This window comes from Convolutriloba macropyga, chromosome 7 (genome assembly GCF_964194025.1).
Source record: "Convolutriloba macropyga chromosome 7, txConMacr16.3, whole genome shotgun sequence".
In the NCBI taxonomy this organism is placed as follows: domain Eukaryota; kingdom Metazoa; phylum Xenacoelomorpha; order Acoela; family Convolutidae; genus Convolutriloba; species Convolutriloba macropyga.
Window position 1 is genome coordinate 63224191 of NC_134474.1, and position 21705 is coordinate 63245895.

General features: G+C 37.7%; 3 protein-coding genes across 5 annotated transcripts in view; all 3 read left to right on the forward strand.

The window, feature by feature from the left end:
* Window positions 1–20187, forward strand: part of LOC142343238 (ribose-phosphate pyrophosphokinase 1-like) — a 49897-nt gene extending 29710 nt beyond the window's left edge. Inside the window, exons 3-6 of the mRNA XM_075395015.1 lie at window positions 16628–16804; window positions 17237–17358; window positions 17952–18111; window positions 19461–20187. Of these exons, the coding sequence (XP_075251130.1) occupies window positions 16628–16804; window positions 17237–17358; window positions 17952–18111; window positions 19461–19553 (552 nt within the window). The 3' untranslated portion in view covers window positions 19554–20187. The remainder of the gene's footprint in view (window positions 1–16627; window positions 16805–17236; window positions 17359–17951; window positions 18112–19460) is intronic.
* Window positions 1–21705, forward strand: part of LOC142343235 (uncharacterized) — a 595961-nt gene that overhangs the window by 462654 nt on the left and 111602 nt on the right. The window lies entirely within an intron of this gene.
* LOC142343234 (uncharacterized) overlaps window positions 1–21705 on the forward strand; it is a 374820-nt gene that overhangs the window by 289035 nt on the left and 64080 nt on the right. The window lies entirely within an intron of this gene.

The window sequence follows — 21705 nt, forward strand, 5'->3', positions numbered from 1 at the left end:
TTGGTGATTTTTCCGCATCAGGGCTGGTGTGGTAAATGTGAATTTTTCAATTTTTAATGAACTTTGGGCAAATTTTTTGGCTTGGCCCACTCAGTAGACATCGGTGGGGAATAACTATGCAATAAATTCAGGTTTTTGGACACTTTTTGGTCAACTTTTTTACTGATGTCTGAAAAAACGAAAAATGCGAAAAATTGAGGGCTCCAGCGTCACTCAATTTTTAAATTGCTCCGATTGGGCTCAAATTTGGTAGATCGTTTCAGGGGCTCAAAAAACCCTGCAGCGCAAAAATTTGGCGCAATTTAAGCTTTTTTCGCAAAGTTATGATTGTTTTCGTGATCTGAACCTGGCTATTTTTGGATCATGAAATTTCGGTCTGAATAAGTCGTCACTGTTCATACATTATCGGTATTGAATGGTTAAAATGGTACTGTCTGTGCTTGGTACTAATGTATGTTACTGAATTATAGGGTTTGAAGCTATTTATCGGGTCATAACGTTGATTTTTGGGTCCAAAATGCAAATTTTCAAGCATGATTTTTCCACTAATTGAGCTTCTTCGAGACATGTGTCAGTCTGGTGATTCTCTAGTGGCCTAAATTAGGTGCGAACTGTTGTTACTGATATCTGTGGCTATCAGAGGTAGCATTTTGGTAGGTTTGGAGTTGATTAACTTAGGTTTTATGCCAGATTTTCTGTGAAATTTACTGAATTTTTACTTGTGATGCGTCATGTTTTGTGCATAAGTTGACATGGATTGAAGATGATTGATTTTTGGCGGTAATTGTGGGTCATACTAGTGAGTACTATGTTGGTGGCAGCTTTTTGGTGTGGTTTAATGCGTGATTTGACTATAATATGTTGAGTTTTTCACTTTAGAATTTCGGACCAAATTTTGTGAAATATGTGCAATTTTCGATTTTTTCACTTTTTTCAACATTTATGAATTTCTATGCGATTGTATGGATTTATTAGGCTTAGACAACTACTAGGGAGACTGAATATTGGATATGGGCTCATAATTCGGCTATTTGATACTATTTTACTGATCTAAATCTGGCTCTGTTTTGACAAATTTGAGAAGAGTTTGGTAGGCTTCAGATTTTTAATATTATTTCAACATTTTACTTAACAATTTCCAATATTTTTGATATAAGCGTGTAAAGCTTGAGCATGCGGATGTTTTAAGCTAATAATATCGGCTTTTTGATCAATATTTTGGATTTTATGAACATGTGCGTGAATTTTCAAAAAGTCTCCAAAATTGAGGGGCCCAGCGTCACTCAATTTTTAAAATGCTTCGATTGAGCTCAAAATTGGTGAATCGCTTTATCGGCTCAAAAAACCCTGCAGCGCAAAAGTTTGGGCAGTTTCAACTATTTTTTCGCGAGTTATAATTTTTTTGCTGCAGTGAACCTGGGTTTTTTGAAAAGGCTCAGATAGGGGATAGGTGATTGGCTATGAGGTTATGAAATACTTGTTCAAAATGATTGATATTGCTATGGTTGGTCTGCTCATGAGTAGGGCTAACTGAATTAACAATAAAATTGGGCATATTCGGGTATTAAGATGCATTTTTGATCACTTTTTCTGGAAATTACACTCGATTTTTTGTGATTTTCGTTACTTTGGCAGTCTTTTCTCAGCTCGTATTAGCACTAGGGGGCTGGGAGTGCATATTCTGAGAGATATAGATGTGGGAGTGCTGATGGTATGGTTAATTTTTGTCAGAAGTTAATATTTTTGACTCTAGTGGGAAATAACTGGATTTTTCCTGACAAATTTGTGGCAATTTCAGAGCTTATTTGGGTTTGTCTTCATGGTTGATACTAGGTTGAGCTGGGACTGGTTTTTATGGTGCTACAAGGCTAGTGGGGGTTTACACTAGGGTTGTAGTGGGTATAGGTGGCTTTTATCGGGTCAGGTGGAGAATAAAATGACAAAATTTTTGAAGCGGAGGCTTGAAGCAGAAGCGTATTTTTCGTTTTTTCGTCATTTTTCAACATATACTTGGAAATATTGGGTTTTAACGGTTGTCTGAGGTTGTACCATGTGGGTGGCAGCTGGGAGTAGCTGCTGGAGGCATTTGGGACAGTTTTTGGCATATTTTTGGGGTATAATTTACACTACATTTTAATCAATTTTAGCACACTTTGGTAGGGTTCGGTATTTTTGTCATAACTCAAATTTTATTGATTTTTGACGGGATTTTTGGGTACTGGGGTGTCAAGCGTGAGAAGTAGAATGGTCTAGGGCTATAAAATGGGTCAATTGGGGGTTTTTTTGTGGGAGTTATCATTGAATTCGAGCGGATTCGAAAAGTGTCAAAAATTGAGGGCTCCAGCGTCACTCAATTTTTAAAGTTCTCCAAATCGCTTCAAAATTTGCATGTCGGTTCCTCGGCTTGAAAAATGCTGCAGCGCAAAAGTTTGGGGTGATCGGGGCATTTTTCACAATTTTATGACTGTTTTTCTGAGTTGAACCTAGGAATTTCGGAAGGGTCAATTTTAGGCTAAGTTTTTGGTACTAAGAACGTGTAGAATGGGGTCAATAATAGCTGGAATCGCTTCTACGGGATAAGGGCTTTTCAGAACAATAGGTTAATCTAGGTTCAGACAAGTAGTTCTGGAGATATAACAAAATAACTAGGATTTGAGGTCAAAATTTTTCGAATTTTTAGTGATTTTTGGACTTTAGGGCTAAGTTGCTCAGGCTTGTTGGGCTTTTTGGGCAAATGAAGGGTACTGCTAGACTGTACTGGGTCTGTACATGCTAATGGATATAGATGGTTATGGGTAGAGGGTCGAAGACTTGGCATATAAGCTCAAAGATGATGTTAAAATCTAATTTATCATAGCCACTGGCGAGTTTTGGAAGGCTTAAGTGTGTAATTCCTGCATCTATTACTATTTCTCTCAGTTCATAGAGACTTGCTAATACTGATTCGTAAGTGGGTTTGTGGTAGTATCTGAATTTGGTAACTAAACTGAAGATATAACGTTCAGAAATGGGGTCGAAGTAGATTAAAGCTGAGCCAATATCAGGTGGATATCTAAGTCTAATTGCACTTGGGGCTGCTGGGTACCAGCTTTTGACTTGTCGGGCTAATCCCTTTGCCATTGCAAGGTCTGCTGATATACAGTGTGCAAAAGAGTGTGGTGAATATAAGATATCTGTTGGAGAACTTAGATATCTTGCATTTATTTCTTGACTAAAATGGTTTAAATTTTGATTAGATGAGCCTGGTGAAGATTTTTTCGATTGAGATCTAGTAACTGGTTTATTTGCTGAACTGCTGGGCGTTCTCCCCCGGAATATTTTGCTATACTTGCTCGAACTTGATCTAGTTTTGTCTCTCTGCTTGGTGTATTTGACTGTTGTGCTGCTTGTGCTGATGCTTTTATTGCTTCACGTTTTTCTTCTTGTTCCAGTCTGGCACGTGCATTTTTTGGTCTAGGACTGCCTGTTCTTCTAACTTGATTGGTTAGGTAAGGGTTTGTTCTATCTTCTTTATGCAACATTATTTCTCTATCAAATTTAAATCCGCGTACATTTTTTCGCCGTTGGTAGTCTAGTGGTTTGAATGCACTTTTCTCTGGTTTTCGTTTAGGATTATAAGGTCGCGCTCTTATTTTTCTATCAGTTAAAGCAAATTGTTCTTCGTGTGTTTCTGGAGGCGATTCAATATCAAGTGGTACTATTGACGGCTGTGGCTGTTGAGCTGGTAAAAACATTTCATCGTCTGATGAGGATGATACAAGAGGAACACGAACTTCTGGTTCAAGGCTAGTGGGGGTTTACACTAGGGTTGTAGTGGGTATAGGTGGCTTTTATCGGTTCAGGTGGAGAATAAAATGACAAAATTTTTGAAGCGGAGGCTTGAAGCAGAAGCGTATTTTTCGTTTTTTCGTCATTTTTCAACATATACTTGGAAATATTGGGTTTTAACGGTTGTTTGAGGTTGTACCATGTGGGTGGCAGCTGGGAGTAGCTGCTGGAGGCATTTGGGACAGTTTTTGGCATATTTTTGGGGTATAATTTACACTACATTTTAATCAATTTTAGCACTCTTTGGTAGGGTTCGGTATTTTTGTCATAACTCAACTTTTATTGATTTTTGACGGGATTTTTGGGTACTGGGGTGTCAAGCGTGAGAAGTAGAATGGTCTAGGGCTATAAAATGGGTCAATTGGGGGTTTTTTTGTGGGAGTTATCATTGAATTCGAGCGGATTCGAAAAGTGTCAAAAATTGAGGGCTCCAGCGTCACTCAATTTTTAAAGTTCTCCAAATCGCTTCAAAATTTGCATGTCGGTTCCTCGGCTTGAAAAATGCTGCAGCGCAAAAGTTTGGGGTGATCGGGGCATTTTTCACAATTTTATGACTGTTTTTCTGAGTTGAACCTAGGAATTTCGGAAGGGTCAATTTTAGGCTAAGTTTTTGGTACTAAGAACGTGTAGAATGGGGTCAATAATAGCTGGAATCGCTTCTACGGGATAAGGGCTTTTCAGAACAATAGGTTAATCTAGGTTCAGACAAGTAGTTGTGGAGATATAACAAAATAACTAGGATTTGAGGTCAAAATTTTTCGAATTTTTAGTGATTTTTGGACTTTAGGGCTAAGTTGCTCAGGCTTGTTGGGCTTTTTGGGCAAATGAAGGGTACTGCTAGACTGTACTGGGTCTGTACATGCTAATGGATATAGATGGTTATGGGTAGAGGGTCGAAGACTTGGCATATAAGCTCAAAGATGATGTTAAAATCTAATTTATCATAGCCACTGGCGAGTTTTGGAAGGCTTAAGTGTGTAATTCCTGCATCTATTACTATTTCTCTCAGTTCATAGAGACTTGCTAATACTGATTCGTAAGTGGGTTTGTGGTAGTATCTGAATTTGGTAACTAAACTGAAGATATAACGTTCAGAAATGGGGTCGAAGTAGATTAAAGCTGAGCCAATATCAGGTGGATATCTAAGTCTAATTGCACTTGGGGCTGCTGGGTACCAGCTTTTGACTTGTCGGGCTAATCCCTTTGCCATTGCAAGGTCTGCTGATATACAGTGTGCAAAAGAGTGTGGTGAATATAAGATATCTGTTGGAGAACTTAGATATGTTGCATTTATTTCTTGACTAAAATGGTTTAAATTTTGATTAGATGAGCCTGGTGAAGATTTTTTCGATTGAGATCTAGTAACTGGTTTATTTGCTGAACTGCTGGGCGTTCTCCCCCGGAATATTTTGCTATACTTGCTCGAACTTGATCTAGTTTTGTCTCTCTGCTTGGTGTATTTGACTGTTGTGCTGCTTGTGCTGATGCTTTTATTGCTTCACGTTTTTCTTCTTGTTCCAGTCTGGCACGTGCATTTTTTGGTCTAGGACTGCCTGTTCTTCTAACTTGATTGGTTAGGTAAGGGTTTGTTCTATCTTCTTTATGCAACATTATTTCTCTATCAAATTTAAATCCGCGTACATTTTTTCGCCGTTGGTAGTCTAGTGGTTTGAATGCACTTTTCTCTGGTTTTCGTTTAGGATTATAAGGTCGCGCTCTTATTTTTCTATCAGTTAAAGCAAATTGTTCTTCGTGTGTTTCTGGAGGCGATTCAATATCAAGTGGTACTATTGACGGCTGTGGCTGTTGAGCTGGTAAAAACATTTCATCGTCTGATGAGGATGATACAAGAGGAACACGAACTTCTGGTTCAAGGCTAGTGGGGGTTTACACTAGGGTTGTAGTGGGTATAGGTGGCTTTTATCGGTTCAGGTGGAGAATAAAATGACAAAATTTTTGAAGCGGAGGCTTGAAGCAGAAGCGTATTTTTCGTTTTTTCGTCATTTTTCAACATATACTTGGAAATATTGGGTTTTAACGGTTGTTTGAGGTTGTACCATGTGGGTGGCAGCTGGGAGTAGCTGCTGGAGGCATTTGGGACAGTTTTTGGCATATTTTTGGGGTATAATTTACACTACATTTTAATCAATTTTAGCACTCTTTGGTAGGGTTCGGTATTTTTGTCATAACTCAACTTTTATTGATTTTTGACGGGATTTTTGGGTACTGGGGTGTCAAGCGTGAGAAGTAGAATGGTCTAGGGCTATAAAATGGGCCAATTGGGGGTTTTTTTGTGGGAGTTATCATTGAATTCGAGCGGATTCGAAAAGTGTCAAAAATTGAGGGCTCCAGCGTCACTCAATTTTTAAAGTTCTCCAAATCGCTTCAAAATTTGCATGTCGGTTCCTCGGCTTGAAAAATGCTGCAGCGCAAAAGTTTGGGGTGATCGGGGCATTTTTCACAATTTTATGACTGTTTTTCTGAGTTGAACCTAGGAATTTCGGAAGGGTCAATTTTAGGCTAAGTTTTTGGTACTAAGAACGTGTAGAATGGGGTCAATAATAGCTGGAATCGCTTCTACGGGATAAGGGCTTTTCAGAACAATAGGTTAATCTAGGTTCAGACAAGTAGTTCTGGAGATATAACAAAATAACTAGGATTTGAGGTCAAAATTTTTCGAATTTTTAGTGATTTTTGGACTTTAGGGCTAAGTTGCTCAGGCTTGTTGGGCTTTTTGGGCAAATGAAGGGTACTGCTAGACTGTACTGGGTCTGTACATGCTAATGGATATAGATGGTTATGGGTAGAGGGTCGAAGACTTGGCATATAAGCTCAAAGATGATGTTAAAATCTAATTTATCATAGCCACTGGCGAGTTTTGGAAGGCTTAAGTGTGTAATTCCTGCATCTATTACTATTTCTCTCAGTTCATAGAGACTTGCTAATACTGATTCGTAAGTGGGTTTGTGGTAGTATCTGAATTTGGTAACTAAACTGAAGATATAACGTTCAGAAATGGGGTCGAAGTAGATTAAAGCTGAGCCAATATCAGGTGGATATCTAAGTCTAATTGCACTTGGGGCTGCTGGGTACCAGCTTTTGACTTGTCGGGCTAATCCCTTTGCCATTGCAAGGTCTGCTGATATACAGTGTGCAAAAGAGTGTGGTGAATATAAGATATCTGTTGGAGAACTTAGATATGTTGCATTTATTTCTTGACTAAAATGGTTTAAATTTTGATTAGATGAGCCTGGTGAAGATTTTTTCGATTGAGATCTAGTAACTGGTTTATTTGCTGAACTGCTGGGCGTTCTCCCCCGGAATATTTTGCTATACTTGCTCGAACTTGATCTAGTTTTGTCTCTCTGCTTGGTGTATTTGACTGTTGTGCTGCTTGTGCTGATGCTTTTATTGCTTCACGTTTTTCTTCTTGTTCCAGTCTGGCACGTGCATTTTTTGGTCTAGGACTGCCTGTTCTTCTAACTTGATTGGTTAGGTAAGGGTTTGTTCTATCTTCTTTATGCAACATTATTTCTCTATCAAATTTAAATCCGCGTACATTTTTTCGCCGTTGGTAGTCTAGTGGTTTGAATGCACTTTTCTCTGGTTTTCGTTTAGGATTATAAGGTCGCGCTCTTATTTTTCTATCAGTTAAAGCAAATTGTTCTTCGTGTGTTTCTGGAGGCGATTCAATATCAAGTGGTACTATTGACGGCTGTGGCTGTTGAGCTGGTAAAAACATTTCATCGTCTGATGAGGATGATACAAGAGGAACACGAACTTCTGGTTCTTGCTGTCTAATTTCGTCAGCAATTAACGGATTAACTGGTATTCGGGCAATTTGTTCTGCGTCCAGGTTTAGGTCAGCTAAGTTTTCATCTGAACTGCCATTTTCATCAAATAAATTTGGGATTGCTTCGTCTGAACTTGAGGAATCAAATACTGGAAGATGGACTGGGGCAGTTCGTGGTCTAACTGCTGGTGCTACTACCCTTGGTGGGGCCGGTGGGGCTGCTGGAGGTGCTGCTACTGCTGGTCCTGCTAATGGTCCACCTAGGGGAACATTTATGGTCACTCTGACTGGATCTTGTTTCACTTTCTTTGATTGTTGTATCTCTGTTTCTTGCTCATTGATTAATTCTGGGATATGTTTATCAAATAGGTCAGGTTCCATGTGTTGTCTTCTCGACGGATCAGGTTGAAAGTTTACAGGATTGATAACTTCGAGATCTTCAGGAGTTTCACTTGGTTTAATTGGCTTCAGTCTGATGCGATGAACACATTGGGTGTAGTTCGTATTTACTTTTCGAATGATATAATTAGAATCAGTAAGGGCTTTTTCCACTTTATATAGCGGGAGCCATTTCTGTACTTGAGAAGCTATTACTGTTGATTGTTCTAGTAGCTTAGGATTCAAAAGTAAACAGAATGATTTCTCCAGAATCGGTTTTGCTGATGCTTTTTGATCATAATACTTTTTGTACTTCAGGTAAGCAGTCGTTAATTTTTCTTTGTTTTCTCCATACTTTTGCATCATGGCGTCTTGCAGTTCATTAACAAAATCAGAATTTACTGCTACTGCATCCATTACTTTTCTGGAGAACCGTATGTCAAGGGGTTTTATGGGTTCTCTGCCATGGAATAAAGTTGAAGGACAACAATTTGTCGCTGAATGATATGAAGTATTATGAATAAAGGTTGCAAGAGGAACATATTTATGCCAGTCTTTCCATTGTTCTTCTGTATTAAGTTTCAGAATTCGTTTCAGTGGTCCGTGAGATCGTTCTACTGCTCCAATAGTCTGAGGGTGCTTTAGTGAGGCATGTTTTAACTTTACTTCTAGTAAGCTTGCTAATTCTGACATTAATTCAGAAGCAAAGTTAGTTCCTAAGTCACTAAGTATTGTTTGAGGAATGTAGCTGTGTTGGAAGAACACCTTTACTAGTTCTCGGGCTACTGTGTCGGCATATCCGTTTGTTAATGGAACTGCGAATAGGTACTTTGTGAAGACATCTATTGCACTCAAAACATACTTATACTGCGATGACTTTAGGGGGCCTACTAAATCAATTTGGAGCATATCTCCTGGATATGATTGTAGTGAACTGACTGGTTGTAACTTTGGTGTAATATGACTTTTTGGTACTCTGTTAAGTTGAAGACAAGTGAGGCAGTTTTTGATGAAACTTATGAAATGTTCGGTGAAGCCTGGGTAATAGAATCGCTTTCTGAATTCTTGAATTGTTGCTTTAATGCCTAAGTGACCTGCTATTTGTGAATTATGGAGCCTATATATAGTCTCTTTCCACAAATGCTTAGGTACACAGAATTGTTTATGAAGTACTTTTCCAGTATCATCATAAAAATTCCGGTATAAGACATTCCCTTCAAGATTTAATCTATTTAAGTGCTTGTGATACTTTTTTAAGTTTGTTGTAGCATACTTTAAGTCAGGTTGTTGATTATTTTGTTGAATCCAGCTTATTACTGTTCTAATGTCTGCATCTTTTTGCTGCTCATCTGCTAAGTTAAGGCTAATTAAGTTGTCTGTAAGATCTGGGAATTCATCTAATGGATTTGGGTACTCAATTGAATTTATTTCTGTTTTTCTTTTAAGTTTTAATAGCCCTTGTATTTCTGTGATTGGTGAATTACTTTGTTTCTTTTTATAATCTTCATACACTCCAAGTTTTTTAAGGACGTCTAGTTCAGCGTTGTTAGCTTCGTCGTCAAAATTGTCAATATCAAATAATACGTTCAGTTCAACATCAGGATTTTGTGCTTCTGTATCAATTTCTATTTCTCTGACTGGAATTCTATCTGTTAACTTTAAAGACATTGTTGCTGATTTGTCATTCTCCATTCGCGAGAGAAAATCCGCTGCGTAATTAGCGCGTCCAGGAATGTGAGCAATTACTATATTAAAGGCGAGTATTCTGTCTAAACAATTCCAAAGAGATGGCGGTATTACTTTTGACTGAAAGAATTGTGTAAGGCTTTTGTTGTCGGTGAGTATAATTACTTGTTTGCTTGATCCCCAAATGTAGTGTGAAAAGTAGTCCAGTGCATAGTACAAAGATAGGAACTCTTTGTAATAAATTGAGAACTTTAATTGTGTGGCATTAAACAAATGCGATCCAAACGAAGCGGGAGCGTATGTTTTCTTTTCTTTCTTTCCTGTTTCATTTACATAGTCTTCCACCATTAGTACAAAACCTGCACCGTGGTAACTAGCGTCGCAAAGAATTACATACTGTAGACCTGGTTTTGGCAATCGCAATGTTACATTTGTTGCTTCCATTAGATCCTTCTTTATTACTTCTAATGCTTTTACATGTTCTTCTGTGGTTTCTATTACTGCATCCTTCTTCAGGAGCTTGTAAAATGACATTAGTTTTTCACCTAAGTTAGGAATGTAATTTCGGAAGAATTGCGTGAAGCCGATTAATCGTTTTACTTGTTTTGTTGTTTTCGGCATTTTAAATTTATCAAGAAATTTCGTGATTTTTGATTTTTCTGGTGATATTCCTTCTGCACTGATGTTATTTCCGAGGAATTTCATTGTGTCAGTTGCTATTTCACACTTTTCGGGTGACAATTTTAATCCAGATTGACGTATACACGTAAAAATTTCTCGTAAAGAGGGTACCAATTGTTCAAAATTTGTTACTGCATTTCCAATATCATCCATAAACTGGGTACAATTTCCTGAAGCTAAGCATGGGTCCAAGTAATGTCTAATAAAGGAACTGAATCCTGTTACTGACTTATTCAATCCTTGTGCAAGACATTTATATGCATAGGTTCTCGAAGCAAAGTTAAATGCTAGCAGTTGCACTGATACATCGTCTGCCATTTGCACACAGTGGTATGCTTGAGAACAGTCAAGTTTCGTAAACAATTTTTTTCCGGCAAAGTAGTTTATTGCGTCACTCATGTTTGAAATCGGGAAATTCGTATTCACGTAGTCATTTTTCAACAAGTGGTTTACTTTTCTCAAGTCAATTAATAGTCTAAGTCTTCCTGAATTCTTTCGTTGTGCGAAAAGTGGACTACTATATCTTGATTGAGACAAAGTTGTTATCAGTCCGTAATAATGCATTAGTGCGAGCTCTACTTGTAGCTCATTTCTCAAGTGGACGGGCGTTGGAGGGCCTTGTTCGTAAATTGGTATGCTTCTTTCTGGAGTTAACTTTATTTTTAAATCTGTATTATATCCGACGTCAAATCTGTGTTTCGCAAAGATATCACTGAATTCAACTAGTAGTTCACCTATTACTGCTTTTTGCTCATCATTGAGGGCTGATTTTTCCCACGGAAACTTGCTCAAAAATGTTATTTTATCCTGATGGTTACCCTTAGGATCTAATTTCTCCATTTCTTGCAGTTTTAGCAGTTGCTCATAGATATCTCTCTGCAAGGGCGACAAGTTTGTCGGATCTGGGCACGTTTCAGGCGTTGGGAACCATAGTTTTTCATATTCTGGTGCTGGTTTCGTTGGTTGAGCCTTTCTTTTTGGGGTGTCTGTAACTTGAATTAGTTGATTTATTTCTGTCAAATAATTTTCGCTCATTTTTGCCACATTAATTAATTGAGGATCTACTTCTAACAACTTTTCAGCTTGATCTGATGTTAAGAATGAAAATTTGGCTATTTCTTCGCCTTTATTTATTTAATTGGGTGATCAGTAATGTTCAGGACATAGATGTAAAGGATATTATTTTCAGCAACTTTACTTAATGAAGACGTTAATATTACTTCGCTGTCTTTTTCAAAGATTTCATTTGGAATTATTACCCCACAGAGGTCAGTGAATGATTCTAGTTTATCATAAAGCTTGCATTCTAATAGTGCTTGTTGATTTGGCTGTAAGACTTGCTTTTTCTGTGTATAAACTCCGAATTTTTTTCGTTTTACAACTCTTCTGGGTTGCTTTTCTGGCTTTATTTCATTTATTTGTAGTGTTTGATCAGGGAATTTAATGTAACTTTGTCCTGGGCAGATGCTAACTTTATGTTTAACGAAGAATGGGTTGCCTAGGATTACGGGAGTTGTGACAATTAATACAAGGAAATCTTCTGTAAATGTTAGTGTGCCCAATTTAAATGTAATTTTAATTGCTTTATCAATTTTAACTATGTTGCCGTTTGCCATTTTAACTTTATCTAGATCAGGTTTTTCTATTTCTGTTATTGAGTTAATATTTGTGTTAATTATTTCCTTGTAGAATTCACGACTTATCACATTTGCAAATGCTCCTGTATCAACTAGTGCGCGTCTTTCTAATTCTCCATTAAATTTAACTTTAACATAGGACAATGTTCTGCCTAAAATTGGGACAATGCTGAATAATTGCTGAACATGTGGTGTTGGCTTTGGTGCGGATTGAGGTACTTGTGTTGGGAGTTGCACAGAATTATTAACTTTACTTTTATTATTATTATTTTTGCGTTTTCTACGCTTTTTGTTACTTTTGTTATAAACTGGCTCTATTACTTTATCTAAACTAGGACTAGACGTGCTTTCGTTATAATGGTTAACTGAGTTTTTATAATTTTTATTTTGTTTTTTAAAGTTGGGTGGCTTGATTAGTTTTTTTGTTGATTAAATGGGAAATTCATACCTCTCATATTTCTGCTTTGGAGTGCACCAGCACGGCTAAATTCTTTTGCTTTTTGCATACCGTATCGGTCTTGTGTTGGACTATCGTAAACTATACCCTGTCTAAGAAGGTTTTGGGGGGTATTTTTTGTTGGGAACCGATAAACTGGTCTATTAACATAAGCTGGATGAACAAATGGGGGACTATCTGAAGGTTCGGTCCAATAATTACGAGTTTGTGGCTGTTCGTTATAATGAAACGGTCTAGGGGCATTAAATTGTGGTCTAAACTCTCGGTAATTATTAACACGGGGGCGTACTGTTGCTGGGGCCGATATATTTGCTGAACTGGACGATATTTAGACTGATATTGAGGGTAATTTGGTCGATAATTTTGGTATTGAGGGCGGAAATTTTGTCTATAACTTTGTTTGTAGAATTGTTGAGGGTAATGTGGTGTGAATGTGTTTACTGGGCCTTGTTCTGATGGCTCATTTTTAGGTGCTGTTCTCTGCTCAAGTTTCTGCTCAAGTTCTTTCTGATTATTTGAAATAGTAGCTATTGCTTTTAACATTTTATCAGTATTTGTTTCCGTTATTTCATTAAATCCGTCGTCAAAGTATTCTTCTCTGTTACAAATCTCCCTTATTGCAATTTGTTGGCTAGCTAAGGTGCATAATTGATCAATGGTATCTGTATCTGGCCTTTCTAAGAGCTTAGGCTTAAGCCAGTTTGGCATAGACTTAATAAAGAAGCGCTTTATTTGTTCATTTTTTCGATTTTCTGACATCTGAAGGGCAGAATCTCTTGCTGCTGTCTCTCTTTCGAATCTACGAGCTTCTGGGTCACCTGCTCCTGCTGGCGCTACTACTATTTCAGGTGCTGGATATGCTTTATTGGCTTCAGTTCTTAACTTTACTAAGAATTTTTTAACAGTGTCTGTTTTTGGATTAAACTTTTGATTCTCTAATTTTTTAATTCTGATCTCTCTCAAGTCATCCTGCGTGAATCTATTTCTTAGAGCTGTTATACTGTCTTCGAAGACTAGTCTGGTAGCCTCTGGTAGGGTTAAGAAGTATCGTAAAGCGTCTCCTTTTAAATGTAATTGCAGAAAGTTCGCTTGTTGCGCGTTTGCGATTGCTGCAACTCCGATTGCACCTTTTATTAGTTGTTCAAACTCGTTAAAATTGTCCGTTTCTGATCCGGAAAAAGGCGTGATGTTGATCTGCGCTTGTGCCATTTTGCTTTTTACCCGATTAGATTATATACTTTTCGTTCAATCAGTCTTACTTTCGTTCTAAAGTATTAAATAGCACACTTAACTTAATGGAGAGATTAAGGGGTTTTAAGAGATGAAAACAGTTAAATGAATAGCACAAGAATATCAGAAGAGAAACTACTGAAACCATTCGTTCAGAAAGTAATAAAGAAGGGCTGCTTATAAGCCTATTCCTAAAGCTCCGGTCGAATCGTCAGACTTATATCGTTGAAGCCGTATGGGCCGCCGAAGTCTCACCTCTAAAGAGTGCCCCTTAGTTTAGGAAAATTCGTGGGGACCACGACCGCACAGGCCTTGTGGAAGCTGCACTCAAATAGGCAACAGCATAATTGACCGAAGTCACTGTTTGATTCATTAACCTCCGGAGCTGGGCGGGGAAATAAAATATGATTGTTTTTTATTTTTTGTTTAAACTTTGTTTTGCCCTCTTTTTAGTTAATAATTAAGTGATGGTTTCAGTAATTTATTATTCTGATGTTATCTGATAATCAGTGATGATGTTATCAAGGTTAATATCTCTGTCAGATTGAAGTTTGTTACGAATAAGGCCAAATTTGCGAACTTTTTGATTTAGACTTTTTGCTGTCCAATAAATTGCAACACGTTTATCATCTTTATCTAGCACATAAATTACAATGGACTTATAAAATGAAGAGGAGAAAGCGGTTACTATCTGAGCTTGCGTTTTACTGTTGTTTTGGGTATAATTAATGTGGTTTCCTTCAATATGTTCAACAAAATTGGGGGAAGAGCGACAATTATTAATAGCGGGGAGAATTTGTTCTTTATAAATTGACATAAATAAAGCACCAAAATTAATTTTACAAATTCATTTACTCACAATATCCTCGTTTGCAAATACCCTGTGTTGTTTTTGTCCGTTGTGGCGGCTGTGGTTGAGTTTGTTCCAGTTATTGTGCACTCAAACACTTTTGCATTGCCGTTGCATTTAGTCCACAGAGACACAAACACAGTTTCCACCCATTCTTTCCTTTGTTACTGCTTTTTGTGTTATCATCTTGCTCGGAAAGGAAGTGCTGGATGTGGTTCTGGATGATTGGAGGCTCTTAAGGTAATGAAGAAGAAGAGAAGAAAGAAAACAACAGAATAAAGAAAGGAAATATCGAAAATATCAAGGAATTAATCGAATTATTGTTCCGTTAAACTGGAAAACAGTTAATAACTCCTGTCACCATGTTACGCACTGATTTTAGTAATGTTCCTAGTGGTGTTATTGAGGTTTATATGAGGAGTAATTAACTTGAATAATTGCCATTTTACAAGGACTTATTTTGATGTTTCACAGTACGATTTTTAGCAGATATATTTTGAATAAAATTAGCTAGTAATAGCCTTTTATTGAGCGGTTCGGATGCGTGATATATCCACTAGTTTGCCTTGTATTTTAGTGTTAATTTAGTCGCTATTTCTTTTGTAACTAAGTTTACCAAACTTGGAGGTTTTCAAGAGAATTTCCAGTTCAATCTTTAATTAATTTTAGCAAGAATTATTCAATAATTTAACAAGAAGTTTCTCGAGTTTATCAGGTTTTATAAGATGATAGGCAACTGATTGTCAGGCTTGTTCTCCGGTGTTCTGCTCATAGTGGGTTCCGCAGGACTGTGCCTTGAGTTGTATTGGTCCTTCGCAAATATTTACTGATTTTCAAGTAGGACGATTTCCGGCTTTTGTACGTCTCTTGGTGTTTGTTCAGTACATATACAATTCCGTATTAGCACCTACTTTATCAGAATAATTACTTCACCAAGTACATAATCTCTCATGAAGTTATTTACTGATTATGTGAATTTATCATCAAGAAACTCAAAAAAGTAAATATTGAGGCTTTTAGGCACTTGAAATGTTTGCTAGTAAAACTGTCAATCTGCGGTTGTTTTTCATAAGCATAAACAAATTAGGGGTTACAGGCCTAGATGGAAATATTGGCTATATATGGCCTTGGAACTAACTGAATATGAACTAATTTATAGCACTTATTTATGGATATTTAAGGAATATCATCACGAAACTATAAGGAACGAAATAGGGGCGTGACAGTATGTGATCTGTAGCGCAGTGGTTAGTAGTTGTGGCTGTGGATCGGGAGGGCAGTGGTTCGAATCCCGGCGGGGGAAAATATTTTTGCACCCATAATTTGATCTAGGCTACAGCCCCTGAATTAAATTGCCTCGCCTGTCCAAGAGCCATTCTTCCGACATTTGTCGGTTTATGTTTAGAATTGAGAATTTGTTCAGCAAATTAAGCAACTACGTTTGTCAAAAAGCGAAATCAAACGATGCGAAATAAACCAATGAAGCCCGGACCTTAAGACAATGTTTAAGGGCTTGGTGCATTAAGTTATCAATGTTCCTTGAGTATACCGATAACTGATATTGGTTTTCAGCTTTTATTCCTCCTTTATGGAGGCCGATTTATTCATATATATCGGATCTAATGAAACTGCGGAGCAAATTAGAACACTTTTTGACACTAAGAGAAAAATTAGGGTGTCTTCAATTTTTCTAGTGCCTTAAATTATCAAAGTTTCTTAGAGTGTACTCTGAATTGGTTTTAGTATTATGCTTATTGTCCTCCATTATAGAGCCTAAATTCAGTATGTTTATCGAATATAATGAACCTGCTGTTGGGATCAAACACGGCTATATAGCAGTAGATGCTGTACAATGTTACAAGATAGTGTCTGTATAATGTATAAACTTTGAGTGACTGCCATGTGAGTGACGAATTGATTTAAAAAAACAAGGAAAATTGAATATATTTATAGAACATTTGATTTACCTATATGTCACAATTCTCGGTATTTGATATAAGAATATTTCCTTATATGGCATTGATCTATCGGTGTTTTTTGTTTTGGAGTATTGATTGATTGATTCCTAGAAGTTGATTTTGAATTAGGGCTTCTTTGACATCCCCGTGGACAACCTGTATGCAGAACCAGCAGTCATCAGGTGGATTCAGGACCACGTAGAGAACTTTGAGGAGGCAGTGATTGTGTCACCAGATGCTGGTGGAGCCAAAAGGGTCACTGCCATCGCTGACAAACTCAATATCAACTTTGCCCTCATTCACAAGGTTAACCACCCATTATATATACATCAACTTGTGTTCTCAAAACTGAAGTTAACTGATAATTCTTGGTTAACGTGACATAGTTCTGGGATATATGCAGGATTTTATAGCGACAAATTATTATCTGGCTTGTAATTTTTGAAAACTGTATTGCGGGAAAAAAGTTTTTTCACTGCCGTTTTGGATGGTTTTTCAGAAGAATTATGTCTTTTGGTAAAAGTGTTGCTTCTAAAAATAATTTTTTGTATTACCACAACTGCAGCGTTGCTTGTTTCATAACAAAGTTGTTTGAATTTTGAACAATATGGGCTGTAAATTGGCGTAACATGTCCTTTTTTACTTTGTATTATGCAAGTAGGCATTTTCATAGAAGTCACTTAAAATTGTGTAAATTTGCATTCAACTTGTGTATGTGTATGTGTGTGTGGTGTTCAGGAAAGGAAGCGTGCTAACGAGGTGGCCTCGATGGTGCTGGTGGGAGATGTAAAAGAGAGGACGGCTATTCTGGTGGACGACATGGCAGACACATGTGGCACTATATGCCAAGCTGCTGCCAAGTTAGTACTCTTCTCTCATAGCATAACCGTCATAACTATTGCACCATCAATTGCCGTTTTTAAATGTTCTTGCAAAATTCCAGCGCTTTTTTTCTGATCAAGGATGTAAAAAAGGGTATCGAATTAGAAGTTGAAACGTTACAGTCCACTTTCTGTCTGCCGATTTGAGTGTTAACAGGTGTGTTGTCATTGAGAAGCGATCCAATTTAAAATAATCATTACTCTAGTGTCTGTTCAGTACAGTACCTTATAAGGCTGAATATTCATGCTGGGCATTGCCCGACTAGGGCCGAAAAGACCCCTTTGATGAAGTGCAAGGGAGCGTGTGTACCCGGTGTGGCTTGGGTAATACAATAAAGCTTCTAACAATTTTTTTGACATTTATTAAATCGGAATTGTATTTGTAACACTGCCGCTGTCTGGCCCATAATTTAGATAGCGCAAAAGGAATTCAGCTGGAGCGAAAACAACGTTTGATGATAGCCTAATAGCTGTCTCTAATATGAGCTCGGTATGGTATGCAGAAGCAAAGTGTAACAAGGAAAGAAAAAGTCTTCGGGTGTGAAATTAGTTATGGTGAATGATGTTACTAGGTTAAAAGAGGCAGGTGCGACCAAGATATACGCCATGTTGACACATGGGATCTTCAGTGGGAATGCGCTGGAGAAGATAGAGGGTGCCTGTTTCGAGGCTGTAGTTGTCACCAACACCATTCCCCAGGACGAACACAGGAAGAACTGCTCCAAAATTAAGGTTAGTACTCTTAACTTATACTACACTAAATTTATAGCTTTTTCTTATCTTCTCGACTTCGCCAAAGGTTTTTGAAAACTGGATCTTGGCCAGTATTAACACGCATTGATTGTTGAGTTTGATTAATTGCTCTCAGAAAAAGTTTGTAGCAATTTTGGTAGTCCCGAGGTCTTTTTTATGCGATTTTTTGCTTGACCATTTTTTTTTGTCTGACCCTTTCAACTTTTCCTCAAACGGGGATGAACAAGTAATGCCCGGTGTTGATTAAGCGGCTCAGCAGCTGTTTTAGAGCCTACCACTTTGCTAGTCGCTAAGTTTTTCATTCACCGAAACTTTTTAGGAGACATTTTCATGCTGTGAAGGGCTGTTCTTAATCTTAAAAGTTTGACCCCCTCAGTCAACCCCCCCATGCACCACAACACTCCCCGTCCACCATCCCTCACCTGACGATTTAAGCCCCCTCCTGTCCAGCCCTCCCAACCAATAATACCACCATTGCTTGACACCTCCCCCCATCACCTTGATTCCCCCCCTTGATGGTAGCATCCCTAAGCCCCCGCTGGCTACTACCGAAAGCCAACTGCTCGCCGGTCGTTTGAGAGCACTCACTTACCTCACTCACTGTTTCAACTGAATGGATTTGAAATTCTTACACGCATTGAATTATGCTTTGTAGTGAATGCGGTCAATGTCAGAGATAAAAACCAAAAGAAACAGGATAAACCGATAAAGCCTGGTCATTAAGTCATAGTGCATTAGGTTATCAAAGTATCAAATAGAGAAATTGCTTGCTGACCATAGTATTAAGCTTAATAGCTTTCAGAAACTGAATTAAGTATAGTTGTAGAATCTAGCTAAAACTGCACACGTAATTAGAACACTTTTTGACGCTTCGAAAAAAATGCTGTCAATTTATTCTCTTTTTTGGTTTCAATCCCGATGTGCGTCATCGGCGGCTATTTGCAGGCTATGTTTTGAATCGCATTTATTCATTTTATGATGATAGAACAAAGTTGCGATTAGAAGGATCCGCAATCCGTAAGGTCTAGAATCCCAAGATGGCTCACTGTTATTTGTCGAAAAAAATTAGAATATTAAACCTGGTAACCATTTTTCTGAAGACGCGGCCTTTCCAAAAAGAATATTGGGATGTATTCTGTGACGTTAGGAGGCCATCGTGATCATTTACAGTTTTAGTTGTAAGCATTTTAAGATGGGCGGATAAATGTGATTGTAGTGTCCTGTTGAAACAGGAACAAAAATTGTTTCAACGAGTGGTTTTTCTCTGAAGTCAAGAACAAAAATTAATCATTCAAGATCTGGCAAGACGTGAAATTAATTTGTTTCAGGTAATCGACATCTCAACCATTTTGGCGGAAGCTATTCGGAGAACACACAATGGAGAATCAGTGTCTTACCTTTTCAACAACGTCCCCATGTAGAAACTCGACAGCAGCATGAGGCACAAAAATGCAGTAAACATCAGACAAACAAACAAATAATATCCATACGCAATAACTTTCACAGTCTGATTCCTTATAAAAACTTACAGTGCAGAAACAGAACACGTTCAAATCAATCGACCTCAAAAGATTTCAGGCACAAAATTTGTGATTTATTTTGATTTGAACGAATTCGAAGAATCAACAATCAAAATTTCTGTACGCAATTGCACTAAGTCAGTTATCTTCAATCTATCTTATTCTAGTTACGATTCATTGCCAACGGCCTCCTCTTACTGTTATAATTTATCTTACGTTTTTGCAATACTATTACGACTCAACCCGGGCCATAAATAGTTAGATGTCTCTTATGTGGTCGATTCAGTTTTAAAGAAGCGCCCGATCTTGCTCTTTGCCATAACTTGTTCACGTGGAATCATGTGTCGCAGTGCTGCTGGTACCTTCCACGAGTGTTCGACATATAGATTCAGATAATTTGATTGACTGATTTTTGTTTGTATTGACTTCATCTTCTATTTTGTCATAGCTGGACTATTTTCTCATGTTGCCCCAAGTACTGGTCTCATTTGAAACATTAGCTTCTTCATTCAATGAATTTACGAGTTCGCAGAAACGTCTTTCGTAGAAAGTTGAGTTATTATTTAATAGCCGCCGTCAGTCTCTCAATGGCTATTATTTAGGCGCTGTCTTTTTTTTTTACAATTCAAAGAATTTGATTTGTATTGGGGGCGCTGTCTTTTTGCGACTCGAAGAAGAGTATTGGTTTTCTATCGGTCGTTATTTGTCCTTTACAGGAAGTATTTTTGTTCATGAGGTATTTTGACTAGCGGTGTTTTGTTCATGCGGTGAAAAGCAAAAATGAGAAAATCTGCCATCGTGAACAGATTTCTGCTGAGCGAGAGAAGTGTTTTGATCATGCGTTGCGTTCCGTAAAATGGCTCTTCAACGTTGAAAAGTGTTTTTGATTGAATGGAGCATATAGATAACAGTTTTGAGCCTTTTTTAAATGCCCTTGAACGAAGTTCACAGCAATTATTGTAAGCGTGCTGGTCTTTTTTTGCAAACTTTTCACTGGACCCGTTTTTACGGTATTCTTCTAGAACATTCTTTGACTTCTCAAGTGACTTTTTCACGCTTTCGTTCTTCATTTTTGAGTGATCTCTATTGCTCTAACTCCGAAGTAAAGCTGGTTGCTAAGATAAAATCGATTGCAGCAGAGCATCAGGAAGGGCCTGATAGCTGAGTGGGCAGAGCATATGGTTATGGATCGGGAGGTCAATGGTTCGAATCCCGGTGGGGTCAAATGTTTTTCCACCCTTCTGTCGTTCGAGAGCAATTCTTCCGACATTAGTCGGTTCATGTTTTTCTGTCCAATTGGGCAATTGATTTTTGTAATTAATAGCCGCGTCAGCAATTCCAGGCGGCTATTATTGCGGTCCTATTTTTTTTACTGCGTCTAACAGATTTTTGTTTCGGCTTACCCTGACTTCTTGGAATTGACTTTTTCAATGACTTACCTCACTCAAAAAAATGACTTCTGAACTCACTTATGGAATTTTAAATTTTATAAGCATTTACTATTTTAAGGTCAATAGTGCGCATTTAAGTAGTGCCAAACATATTTGCCCTAATTCTTGATTATTAGAGTCTTGAGTTTTTGATTTCGAATATTAATTTCGAAAGCCCTATTAAGGCTTTCTCCTTATAGAGCTTGTGTCTCATAAAAATGACAGTCGGAAGATAGCCCAAAATAGTAGTGGTCTATTAATGGACTGGTCGTCGATCTGTCTTTTTTTCTTTAGTTGTTTCAATTCATATAACGCCACAAGCGTCTATCGCGGCTATTTTCCGACAATCTGCTGGCTTTGTTTTGGTTTTTTGTGGAATTAGGTTTTGTTTGTTGCTGATCTGAAACACTCTTGCAATTGATACCACAGTTTTCTTGAGAGCCTGAGAAAGCATTTCAAGTAAAGAAATGGGCGTAAATTTTAAAATTCTTTAGTAGATTTTGGCTTTTTTCATCTCTCGGCATTTTTGGATCATTGATTTATTTTCAAAAATCAGTGCATAGGTTCCTTTTGTTATTTCATGCATTGAACGCCTCTTTCTAACGTGAGAATTTCATTGTTTC